Source organism: Leuresthes tenuis, unplaced genomic scaffold, assembly GCF_036924035.1.
Source record: "Leuresthes tenuis unplaced genomic scaffold, fLeuTen1.0.hap1 SCAF_7, whole genome shotgun sequence".
NCBI lineage: Eukaryota > Metazoa > Chordata > Actinopteri > Atheriniformes > Atherinopsidae > Leuresthes > Leuresthes tenuis.
The window spans coordinates 12,070,601-12,083,484 of NW_027325361.1; the positions used below are offsets into that span (position 1 = coordinate 12,070,601).

The 12,884-nt window shown below is 39.8% G+C and overlaps 1 protein-coding gene across 2 annotated transcripts in view; it reads right to left on the reverse strand.

Annotated features, from left to right (window-relative positions):
* Positions 1-12,555, reverse strand: part of nr5a2 (nuclear receptor subfamily 5, group A, member 2) — a 220,539-nt gene extending 207,984 nt beyond the window's left edge. For both annotated transcript variants that reach the window (XR_011916931.1, XM_072389335.1), the window contains exons 1-3: positions 11,709-12,555; positions 8,469-8,587; positions 4,775-4,916 (exon numbers count right to left, since the gene is read on the reverse strand). Coding sequence is in view for 1 of the 2 variants with exons in the window: in XM_072389335.1 (XP_072245436.1) it covers positions 4,775-4,916; positions 8,469-8,587; positions 11,709-11,790 (343 nt within the window). In the remaining variant the exon portion in view is untranslated. The remainder of the gene's footprint in view (positions 1-4,774; positions 4,917-8,468; positions 8,588-11,708) is intronic.
* Positions 12,556-12,884: the final 329 nt, after the last annotated feature.

The following is a 12,884-nucleotide window of genomic DNA, read 5'->3' on the forward strand; positions in this document are numbered from 1 at the left end:
TAAACAAGGTGATTTGCATTCATGTAACATGGATTAATATAGAGGGGGGAGGGGGAAGAGGGACAGTGCATGCCTGTGTAATAGGGGTGAGGCTGAATGTGTGTGTTTCAATAAGGTAGCAGGGTTTTTTTTTTTGGTGGATGCAGCAGAGATGGAGTTTATGATGGGAAAGTAATCAAATGGTAAATGGACTGTACTTCTACAGCACTTTTCTAGTCTAGCTGGAATTTCCACTTGTGGGAAAAATAAAGGTCCATCTTATCCTATATTCAAACTTTATCAGTAGAAAAATCTGTAAAAACAGGACTATGGTGCTGCACACTCTTCTTCATCAGTAGTGAGAACTCGCTGGTAAGCAAGAGGTGGCGGGAAAAAAAGTCTAAATGGTCATAACGAAACTACACACACAAAAAAAAGGCAAGCCGAAAATTAATATCTGCAGTGAAAAAAATCACAAGGAAGGAAAATATTTCTTATCTCTTTTTAAATGCAAGATGAAAAGCTGAATTCACCTAAAAATCTGACACATATGTCAGCAGTTAGGCTTTGGGGCTATAAGCCAGGCTAAGTGGCTGATGCTGTCTTGCTCTCTGAATTAATGTCTGAGACCACATTCACACAAATGAACAAACTTTGGCCCACAATATCCATAAATTCCCAAGCTGATACAACTAAAACCCTGTTCCTATTCCCCAAAACAGCCTAATGCACCTCTCAAACTTGTATGAGCACAAGCAAACACACACACACACATACAGTGCATTTTTATTGCACGATTTCTCTGCAGACACCTACTCGTAGCCTCTAACACAGTCAAACACATCATACACACACAGCTCTCAGTGCTTATATCCTCTGATTTATGGTTGTTTAATATACAGGAATATTAAGCGTGCGTTGGTGAGGATCCCTGTCGGCTACCGGCATATTAATGGGTCCCGCGGAGCCATGCTGACACCCTGTTTGTCATGTCGGGGACCTGGCCCATGCTCCGGATGCGCCCCATCCCATGCACACACATGAATACCTATGATACCTATGCATAAGTAATGGGACAGCTCCTTGGCTTCCACTGCTGGTACTGGGAGGCTGATGGAAGACAAATCAGACTAAGAAAGATGGAGACAGGGAGGAAATAATGTGGAGGGAGAGGGGGTGTGTGGCAAAGCTGGATGTAGAAACACAGCTGGTGGTGCTAATTTCAACTAAGTGTCTATTCAAGTGTAAGTAATCAATAGATTTCAATTTGATTGAGGATAAAATGTGTGGGGAAAACAATATAAAAAATCAAAAGAAGAGTAAGGCAGTGAATCTTTTCTGTGATGCTGTGAGAGCAGAAAGTCCAAACAATTTAAGTACATTTTATTGCATACAATGTACACTTTCCTCCTTGTTTAAAACCCTGTTCACACTTCAGTTAGTCAAAACTGTGCTGGAACAGGTCAGCATTTCATCACAGGATTACAGAATTTGCAAACTGCCCTTTTCGTCATTATTTTTCAGTGTCTATCTTTCAAACATGATATAACGTCTGTTTTCTTAAATGGCACACAGTGGATTTAAAATGTATTCAAATTCACAGCATCTCAAATACCACTGTTGTGCTCTGCCTTCAAGATGATGCATAAGTGTAGGAAACATTAGGCAGCTCAGTGAAGCATATGATACAAGACAACTATTAGCAAGCAAAAAAGAAAATCATGCCAGTGGGAGCCGCTCAGATATAGTATGCTTCATTGACTTCAGCGACTGATGTTCTAATGGATCAAATCTTGTTTTCTCAATGAGACAATGCTGGCAGAAGAGCTACAGCATAGAGAAACAGACAAGCAAGCACTCTGCACTATGTGTGTTGGAGTGGTTAAATCTGTGTACGGCTGGCAGTGTTGTTTCTTTTCATTAAAAAGCAACCGTCTCTAAGACTAACTGAAAATTGTTTTAAGAGACAAAAACATGTATTTTAGTTCTTATTAGTTGTAAAACAACAACAAAAGAGAGAAATGTATACACAACAATGTTTTTAAACACTCTTCTGAATATGACCTGGGCTGTGGTGTTTAACCCATGTGTTCTGTCATTGTGCAACCATTTCTATTTGGTTATCCTGTCACAATAATACGACAGGTCTACTGCTGGGATAATGGGTCACAGCACTTTTTGTGCCAGAGTTTTTTCACCAGGATTCACTGCCTTTCTTCAACTTTGAAACATTACAGGTGATTGATCTGCGCAATTCATTGGTTAGTTGGTCAATAAATAAATATTTAACAGTCAAAATGTCATATGGACAATACATATTGGGCATCTTTATTTTGTCTTTAATTGTGTGCCAATGAAAGTGAGGTTGAGAGACCACTAATACCAACACACAAACATGCACATACACACACACATACGCATACACAGGCAGACAAAAAAAATGCACAGGCCTCTTTGCTTTTATCTCCAAAACAGCAAACTTAAAATTGACACTGTCTCACTCATCGGCCTCTCAGCACACATTAGGGAATCTGAACATCACCAGAAGCAAAAGTGAACACAAAACAAAAAAAAAGAGGAAGAAAAGAAAAAAGATCACAAGGAGAATTATAGATTGAATCAACTTTTTGTTCCCTCACATTTAGCTCCCGCTTGATATCTCAAAATCACATGTCGCTGCAAGCTAATGGCTAATGGAATGAGAGCATTGTAATAACAAAACGAGTGACCCCAAATCTTTTTTAAGATGAAATGACAGTTTCTTCCTCCTGCCTGTGGCCGTCAAAACACAGTTTTTGGGCTTTTCATGAATAAATGAATGTGTTTACACGAAAGAGGTGAATGTGCATGTGTGTATAGCCCTGTGTGTATGTATGTGTGTGGTGAGGGGTGTCAGCCTTTCTGTGTGGGAGGTAGTTACTGGTTGTGGCAGGAGTCGCCCACCAGAGCTTCTGGCACCTGACAGAACGCTGCAGGGCCCGTCTTGCCCCAAGCGGAAAGTTACCGCCGGCAAAACAAATCAAACACTACCCCTCCTCCCCACCCATGTCAGCTTGAAATAGACAGGCCAGGACATTCTGCCCAGCGGCCATTCACAATTAACAGCAATTAATTAAACTGCACATGGCAAACAAAGGTAAAAGCCTCCTGAAGGATTTTAGTCAGGGCTGTCTTTGTTTTATTTTCATAGTTTCAGGTTTCTTTTACATAACTTATCTGAGTTGTGTGCAATCATTTCAGGGGACTGGGAATTTTTAGTTTAGCTGATTACAAATGCGTGAAATTGTTCATCTCAAAATGAGAAACTATATGAATGACACAACATTTAAATGTATTCAGATTCAGGGAAAGCAAATCCAATTTTCATCGTTTATTTTTTGCCTCTAACCTGTACCTTTTAAATCTTGATGACCTTCATGGCTCTTTATTCTCTCTGAAATGAGTGTTTCAGAATTCAGATTGAAACTTGCCATTTAATGGGCTGATTTCAAATATGATCTTTGAACAGTACAAGAATATGTCTCGTCCTGGAGTTCTGTCACTTTTGAATAACCGAATATAAATAAGCTCCTGAGCTGTGTTCAAGTTAAACAAAGAGGCCTCGAAACGGCCAGCCAAAAGTATCATCATTACCATTCTCACCCTGCCGCCAACTCTAACATTTTATCTATTACTTTTACTGGCAAGTTTAAGTGCACAGTGGCTACCAGATACCCCCAACTCCCTCTGACCCCATCCCAAATACCAACAAGCAACACTGGTTTTCATCACATGGGTTGAAATGAAAGGCTTCACTTCACAAGGTTCTTGGTATATATTTATGAGAGCGGATATTACTCAGGCGATCACTGTTAAATGTTTGAATGAATATAATCTTCCTCTTTCTTCTACTGCAATCATTTTGTCAGAGCAGGTATCAACTTTTTTTTAAATGGTGGATATCTCAATTTGTGAGGAAGCAATTCACTTGTAAATTAACACTGGAAGAATATTTTCACTCTTGAGCTTCCAAAAAAAAAAAAAAGAGAGAGAGAGAGAGAGAACGTTAACGAGCCATGACTAACTCTGCTCAGTTGTGAACTAATGGAAAAAGACGGGCTCTTGACAGTGACTGAATTTCCTTTTCCCCTAATGCAGATGTGTTGTGTAAGATCTAGATTATATGTTAGTGATCGGTGTTTACTATAAACCCCTGAACAGCTTAGACAGCTTCGATGCTGACTTATTGCAAACAGAAGTGGGGGGCTGCTTAATGTACAGTTGATTTAAGTAAACATTTTACACGTTTTACTTTTTACTGTTTTTTCTTTTATACCCTTAGAGAACTAGCAGTTATATTGTTATTAACACGTATCTGCATTTAAAGTCTGTTACTTTTGACACCATGAACAAAAATCAAACCTTTTCCCTCATGACACTTTGATGGTAGAATATTCATTTTGTTGTACTGTAACTTCTACAAGAGCGGGGGACTTTTAAGATCTCCTCCAGTTGTTACTGTACACTCACACGATCAGAACTACTAAGTGTCTACTTCGTTTTGAGAATCTTAAAGCGAGACACTGAAATCACACCTGTCGATTACAACTGCTGTTTGTTTGGTAGTGAGCACCCTTTCCTCTTATGGTAACAGCTGGGTCCTATTCATCTATACCACTTACTATCCACGGACAGCGTTGCACCTTTACTACAAAAATCCCTTTTATTATGACTCACCACAACCTCGTGTTAAAGCTGGAGACAGATAAAATTGCAGAAGCTAAACATAAACAAAAATGAAATGAAAAATAAATACCTTCTAGCTTCATGCCAACAGTGAGACACTTTTGGAAGCGGCAGTATGGGCAGCGTTTTCTCTGGGTCTTGTCAATCTGGCAGCTCTGGTTCTCTATACATGTGTAACGCTTGTTGTTCTGGACGGTGCGCTTGAAGAAGCCCTGCGGAGAGAACCAATTAAGACGTCAACCCGCTTGACCCCTGCAATGCGATGGTAATTGGCCCATTCACACTCCCAGACAGATGGAGAGGGACAGGCTTAATGGATACACACACACACACACACACACACACACACACAGGGAAGTTTCGAAACCTACCGATGCAATGCCACAAACACATGAAAACACAAATAATAAAGCAGGTCATCGAGACACTTTTCTCACAAAGGAAACTAATGTCAGTACCTTTGAAAAAAAAAAAGTTCATTTGAGAATTATTGAAAGAAAGAAAATATTTCTTGTTAGGGAATTTAATCAGGAAGCTAACATTTATGCCATATATTCTTTTTGCTCTGATTTGAACATAGGACAAAACAAAGCTCTTCGCATTCATGACATTACATAATTTTTCATTGCATATTTTTCATAAAAGATACTAAATCCAATTTAGTTTCTACTTTTCAATATTCTCTGTTCACTCCAGGAATTATAGGGTAAGCATCTTTTCAGCCCTCCTGTTAATTATTGAAAAATATGGGCACATGAGTCCAAAAAATCCAATAAATTATATCCATAATTCACAGTTCCGGGATTACAGTGATTCATACCTACTACATGGAATTTATTATTGGCAGCAGCAGTGAAAATCAAACGAAGGAAGATGATATTAACGTATTCTAGATCTATAACCTAGGAGGAGAATCCTTAAACCTGGTCTTTAAAATAAAATAAAAAAAGAGAGCGCTGCTGTCAATATCACACCAAACACAAATTTAATTGACAATCTGCATTGCCTGATCAGACCAAAAAAAAAAAAGGGATGAGGGGGTGAGGAGTGGAAAGCATTACATTTACTTTTGGAATATCGACTCCTCGGTGCCAAAAAAGATACATACTTCAGAGAGAACACTCTCTCCATTTTTTCCACTTAGCACACTGTGTGCGCAGTAAATATCAGAGCCAAACTGGATTCATACATGGTTTCTGGAAATTAAGTGCATCTCACTGAAAAGAGCTCTTTACAGTTACAATCCAAATCAAGTCACCAGCTGATGGTCTTTTTCAAGCATGAGGAGATTGCTGCCTGCTGTTTTTGCTACTTTTGCAGATGTTTAAAGATATTGTTTTTAGAAAAATTGCCCCCATAAAACAGCATGAAACTAATGTCACTAGTCTGAAGTCGTATGCTGCAAAGCTATATGACATTCAAACAAATAATGTTAATGTTTGATTTGGGTATCCCTGACCCTGTATTCCATCAGGGAAACGGCCCACCCTCTGCAAAAAAGCAGCAAACTGGAAATTTTAACATCCTGTACATAATGAATAGAAGAAGAAGCAAAAACACAATTCATGCTACCTCTTCATCTCGTCTTATCACTCTGTCTGCTAGCTCTTGTGTTCTCACTGACAATGATTCAAAAGATGAAAAAGAAAAAGAAAAGAACAATCGGTCTGACCTCAGGTTGTTTTTCATATATGTTTTCAGTTCAATTCTGAGGGAATCATGTTTTGATATGTTGTCTCTGCACCACATGGGTCTGACCCATACATTTCTTCGTCGTTGCTTGAACATCGGTAATCTAAGATTACAGCTGTGTTCTTCTGGTGGACTCAGAGCTCAAATTTCCAAAAAAAAAGAAGCAGTTTGACAAGCAGCCCAGCTTCTTGTTGTTCGTCCAACGGATATGATGTGCTAACATGTTTACTTTATGTGAGCTGGCGTGAAGAAACTAAAACTGTCTCTGAGCTTATATAAAAGGTGATGTGTCTGTTTATAGATACAATTAGACTGTAAATATGATTTGTACTTTCCTTTTGCATGTGTATAAGTCTGTGTATTCTTCGGCAAAAAAAAAGCAGTCGAAGCAAAGCTCCTGGTGAAGACTGTGTCCTATTCCCAGTTGTGTTGTGAAGGTTTGAAAGTGTCTAAGGAGGGGTGCAGCAAACAGAATTAAGAGTGGATTGTGATTGAAAACTCAAGAAAAAATTAATTAATTCCAAAATTACCAGATGAATTACAAAGAAAATAAAATCTAATCACTGCTTGTAGACGGCTTAGACTGTGATACGCCTCCATTATTATAGAGATGGATTACACTGCCTAGCTCATAGCATATATTTAATGTCGGAATGAACCTGTAACGTGTCAACAGACTGATATATCTGTCCGGCCCTGATGATCATACAAACTGCTACATGTTAGAGATAATCAATGACAGGCTTCAGGTAATTATCAATATCATTAATGTTTCAACAAGGATATACAACATTTTTATAAGACACCTCTTCATCTGCATCCTGCATGCTCACACACACACACACACACACACGTGCACAAGAGCAGAGTGTTTCAACTCAGCTGGGAAACGGGTGGACTGGCTCTCCAGCGTCTGTGCTGAGGCTGAGAAGCAGCAGAGATGCCACTGACGTCTCCCTTCAAGCAAAAGCTCAGCATCTCAAGGTCAAAATATGGGATAAAATCTATAACATCTGCTTTGAATAATGACCACATAGGCAAGAAATGTGTGCTGCTGCATCAATACTGTGAGCTGCAATTTTACACTGAATTGTGTTAACACAGAGACATTTGTCTTAGCTTAATTTTGCTCTGACAGCTTTACTGGACTGAACACAATATCTTGGGAGTTGGCTTATTATCTCTGGATTGAGGAGAAGTGGAAGAGGGGAACAAATCAGTTGTTGACAGAGTTCAAATGAAAGTCTACAGTTTGCTTTGCTGTACAGCCTTATCGTCAAACTGCAACAACGCGGATGAGCTCCTAATGAACTCGTGATGAGAGTTAGACAGTATAGGACTCAAGCTCGTGCAAACAGAAACATCGCTTGTGTGTACTTTGCCTCAGGGGTTACAACCTCCCCCACCTTCTGTGGTTGATGGTTGCAAAAACTGCAAAAACCCCTGGCGTGCCTTTGAACTCCTGTTTCTTTTCAAAGCCATCCCACAATTGAAAAAAAAAAAGTCCACTGACACTCACAGGAAAAGTTTGTTAGATCAACTGTCACAACAACATTTGACCCTCGGCCTCTTCAGCGTAATGTTAGAGAAATGTTGCCATGCTGTTACACTTGCTGCGAGTCACTCGAAAAAACAGTGAACTTAAATGCCTTGCATGCATAAATAAAAATCCATCTCAACGTAAAGGTTAAGAAGATATTAGCACAGCAAAGTGCAAAATGCTGTTTCAAAGTTTCTACATGGAAACGACTGATGCTAAAGGGAAAAGCAACAGAGAGGTGTTAAACTCACTCAAGCTTCTCTATTAAATACCCAATAAGGACACTGACTACTATTACTACAAACCATCAGTCACTATGAACCTAACACTAACAAGCCTTGAAGTACCACAAGAATTTTCTATCAATTAGCCCACCATTAATTAGCCATGAGACTTCCCTACCAAAGACACTACTGGAATTGTTTAGACATGAAAACTGAAACAAAACAATCTCCATAACAATGCCATTTATATTTTTACAGAGATGCCATTAAAGGTAATAGGGCATATGTTTCAGGCTGAGGGGACAAACCTTGCAGCTTTCGCAGGTCAGGAGTCCGTAGTGATACCCTGAAACCTTGTCTCCGCACACGGGACACATCTCGTCCAGGTCTTCGTCATAAGAGTAGTCCATCATTTTTAACTGGGGTGCTGCAGGGGAGACACACACACACATAAGTCTATTTGATAGCTGAGCGGTCTTTTTCCCAAAAGCCTCCTCTTATCCATCAAGGCGAACGGGGAACCCCGCGTCGCGATTGGATGAGATTTTTTAAAAGTTCTCTTAACTTCTAATTCATCAAGCTTCTAATTTGAGGAGAAAAAATTGTCGATTTTGGAGCAAGTTGAAAGAGCGCAACAATTTCTCCCTGGTAGTGCCATGTCTTCCGTATTCGATGCAGACAGGAGCCAATTCTTTATTTCTTTTTTAAGGCTCATGAAAGTCATCCTCATAAATATGCATGTATCTAAGTTGTGAAATCGCTGGGGGAAATACGGAGACTATTAGACTTGAGGATTGGATGAGAAAAAGTTACCGCCCACAGACAAATGAAGACGCACAGAGAAGCTCTAATCTCTGCAGGCGAGTAGAAAAACATCCAAAACCAACATATGCTGCTGTCTCAAAGAATCACCCTCAACGCTATGGGCTGATGCATTCATATTATTTTATGTTTTAAAGTGGTGCAAAAGTAGCAGCAGCATCGTATGTGCCCTTGTCTGTTCTCGGTCTGATAGAAAAATGTATTTTGATTCCGAAAAAGTTCAGTCATTATCATGAATGACAGAGGCAAGAGCTGCAAAATCGTTGCTATTCAAATTACCGCAAAAAAAGCATAAAATGTTGTAGTAATTGCACATTTTTCGAAACATGGTTCACTTGAAATAATAATAATAAAAAAACATTAAAAAATACTTTTAGGGTACATTTGTCTTAAAGCCCCTGTTGCTTTGAGTTTCATAAATACTTGCATGTATGAGACTGTGTGACAGCGCAAAGCAAAAAGTCAGGCTGACATTTACAGCAGTTACAAAAGCATTTATGGTACTAATCATAAAAAGCAGTCAGGATCAAACAGGAAAACCTCTGTGGATGTGGCTGTAAAAGTGGAAATATTTTGTCAGCTCGACGCCTTCCCTGGCCTTCACACACACTACTGCTCTACTTCAAAAATCCACTCGTCCGCTCACTGAGACCCTTTAATTAGACATGATTTCTAGTTTGTTAACGCGTTGCCCTGCTGGGATGCGCGCTGAATATTCTAGCTGAAGCAACAAGTTCCACCAAGATCCCGATTTTTTTTCCCCCAAAGAAGCTTAAAGCAGACTTGATATATGAACTTTATTTTGCTTTAAATCGCAAAAAGGGTGTGCTCACATGACGCGCGATCACTGCAGATTTGCAAACAAATAAAGAACATAAATATTAGGTGGGCATAAGTTGTGGGTAAAGCGGTGGTTAAGGGGTGGCGTGTGGGGGTAATTAAAAGTTGGAAATCAGTATCTCTAGACGGCCCCCAAACGCCGCAAATAAATAAAACGTTTGTTTCTTAGGCTTGATCCGTATTTTCTGTCTTTAAGTAATCTATCACTTCCAACTTTCTGTTCATCTGTTCATTTTAGTCTATCATGTGAACAAACAGGCTCCCGTTTTAAGGAGTTATTGAAATATTAAAAACTGGGGCATAGCTTTACATACTGAGGAGTCGTTTTAGACGTAAAAATATGCGTAAATGAAACTTAGTGCAACAACCCTAGCAGCATTTATTCGCTGGCAGCTACAGGTGTGAATATAGAGTGTGGTCAGATAAAAAATGTTGGAGAAACACGTCGGTAACCACCGTCACTACCACCGTCACACAAAAGGGCATTTGTCAAACACGCTGATGATTCCAAATGAACTGAAATAAATTTTCAGTCGCAGCCACGTTGCGTTTTAGCTCTAAAACAGATAACGGACTCCCGCAACAAACCACTCCTTGCCATAAGTAGGGTATAAGTTATCAACGTCTCATAAACCTAGACCGGGTTAATTGATTGCCGGGTTATACTGCAGTGGAATGACAGTGGAATGCTGGGAATAAGGGAGTCAGGCGGTCTTTAAACGCTCGCTGCTGCATGTGTAGTCTACTTTCCAGGAAGATCAAGAAAAATTTATTAATGTATGCTCGTGGGAATTTGAATAATTTTGCTCATTTTGAAAAATGTACAAGTGCATTGAAGTTTGTGCGCAGCCAAGGCGCATTTGTAAAACCATAACTCTAATGTTGAATTTTGGAAACAAAAACAGCTCTGTCCAAAATGTTTTGGTACCATCAGTAAGAGTTATGAAAAAAGAAAAAAAATATCAATGAAGTTATCTCAGTGAAATTCCATGCGCGCGACTTTAGGGTCAAGACAAATTGCTTTTTTCCATTGCCTTTAACATTGTTTTGTAAGAGTATTATTATTTCTTGGTAAAAACGTTATCAATCTGCGAAACTTAAATTTAGAGAACATAGAAGAAGAAGATATAAAATAATTTAGTCCATTTTTTTCTATCACATATTTAAAACAATTTATAGTGTCATTAAATTAGACTAAACTTGAAGGCTTCTTTGATGAACGTTTACCAGTCCGATGTGAAATATTTGGTCATATCAACACTCAAACCTTAATTATCTGCAGTTTTTACTTCTTGACAAGCAGACAACAATTCCATCGGGACTATTATTATATAGAAACGAAATAACGTGTGTTTTATCCATGTTGGCATTCTGCTGCGATGAGCTCATTCAGTTTATTAAAAAACAACAACAAAAAAACAAAAAGACAAAACAACAGCATCATAGAAATGAAAAAGCAAAATACCCAGAACACCTTTGCTCTGTTTCTCGGTTTTTACGCAGCATGCTTACGCACACAGCTGGAGTGACAGCTAGGTATAATAATTGTTAGATCATTGATCAAAACTAGAAATGCGTTTCCAAGTTGGATCTAAATATATATTGTAAAGTCATATCAGCAGAGTTAAGTTTGGGAGAACATGCAAACTCAAGATTACGGTGCATTCGTTGTAAACCCTGAAGCTCCAAGCGGAATCATAGAAGACTTCTATCGCACAGGACTACATTGTTGTCGGTCCACCTGCAAAAAGGTAACGGAAACGCGCTCCTATCAAAGTTGTCCTGTGTAGATGTTGACGGCTTCAGCCCGGTTAGCTCCGTAAAGTTTTAACTCACGAAACTGCATTAATCAATGTAAAGGGATTCAGAGCGATGACGGTGCTTACCTTGCATGTTCCTTGGCATGTGCCCCTGTTCCCCATACGATCGAGTGAGTCCCAAGGATTCAGTCTCGACTTTGGGCAGCATGTCAGCACTGCCGGCCTGAGCTGGAGACTGCGCACCGCTCGGCGGGACACCTGGATGTGAGAGGCAGACGTTCACACAAACACACCTCGAAGTGTCCCGAAGGTCTTTTTTCGCACTTTTTTTCTCTCAATTTCTTGCCTCTCTCTGTCGTCCGATTATCGGACCATATTGAGAATGAAGCCCGATTGTAACAATTCAGACTTTTTCTGAACAGGCGTGTTGCATACCCGGTGTCGCAGTCTGCTCTGGTTCAACTTCCTTGACTTAAATTTTCATATAGCATTTTGGGGAAAAAAAATAAAAAGAATAAATAAATAAATAATTAAGCTAAAACAACGCAGACCCCATATGGACAATTCCTCTGATAGTTAATAAGGAGCAGTTGCGAGCTGAGTTGGAGAATCACTCACTACTTTGACTAAATGTGAAAACTGCGCAACGTCCGGATTGAAAGACGACGGTAAATTTCCCTTTATCTTTTCCAAAATTCTTTACAGTGCGTCACCAATTAGCGTAAGACTGTCAGAGAAACTTTCAGCCTTTAGTAGACAAGCACGCGCCGCCGGGCTAGCCCTCCCCTGTGCGTAAAGTCGGATTCAGTGTGTCGGTCGGACTGTCTGGAGATGTGGAGACCTGTACTCCTCCTCCTCCTCCTCCTCGCCGCTTTGTTTACTCCGCTCTCTCCAATCCGGGGCGCATGCGGTCGTCTGACATCATCTTTCTTTTGTCCAATCAGGCGAGGTGACCGGGACACATCGCCTCAAACCCTCCACTTCTATCTCTATAAAACCTCAGCTGTTTAATCCTGTTAATGATGGACTTTAAAAGCGGAGAGAGAACGAGGAAATCAAGAGAGGTGATGCAACTGCATGTGAGAGCAGACTCCTTATGAACGCAAGGAGTACAAAGGCATGGCACAAAGGTATGTCGACTGAAGTGTGTGAAACTGAAATATGTTGTGGCACATGCACGCACGTATGTGTGCGTGCTCACAAGCCTCTGACAGTTTAAGTTTTTTTTTCCATTCATAAAACTGCTTACCTTAATATATCTGCTGTGTGTACTCTGCTGTACTGCTTAGTCAACCTCATTAG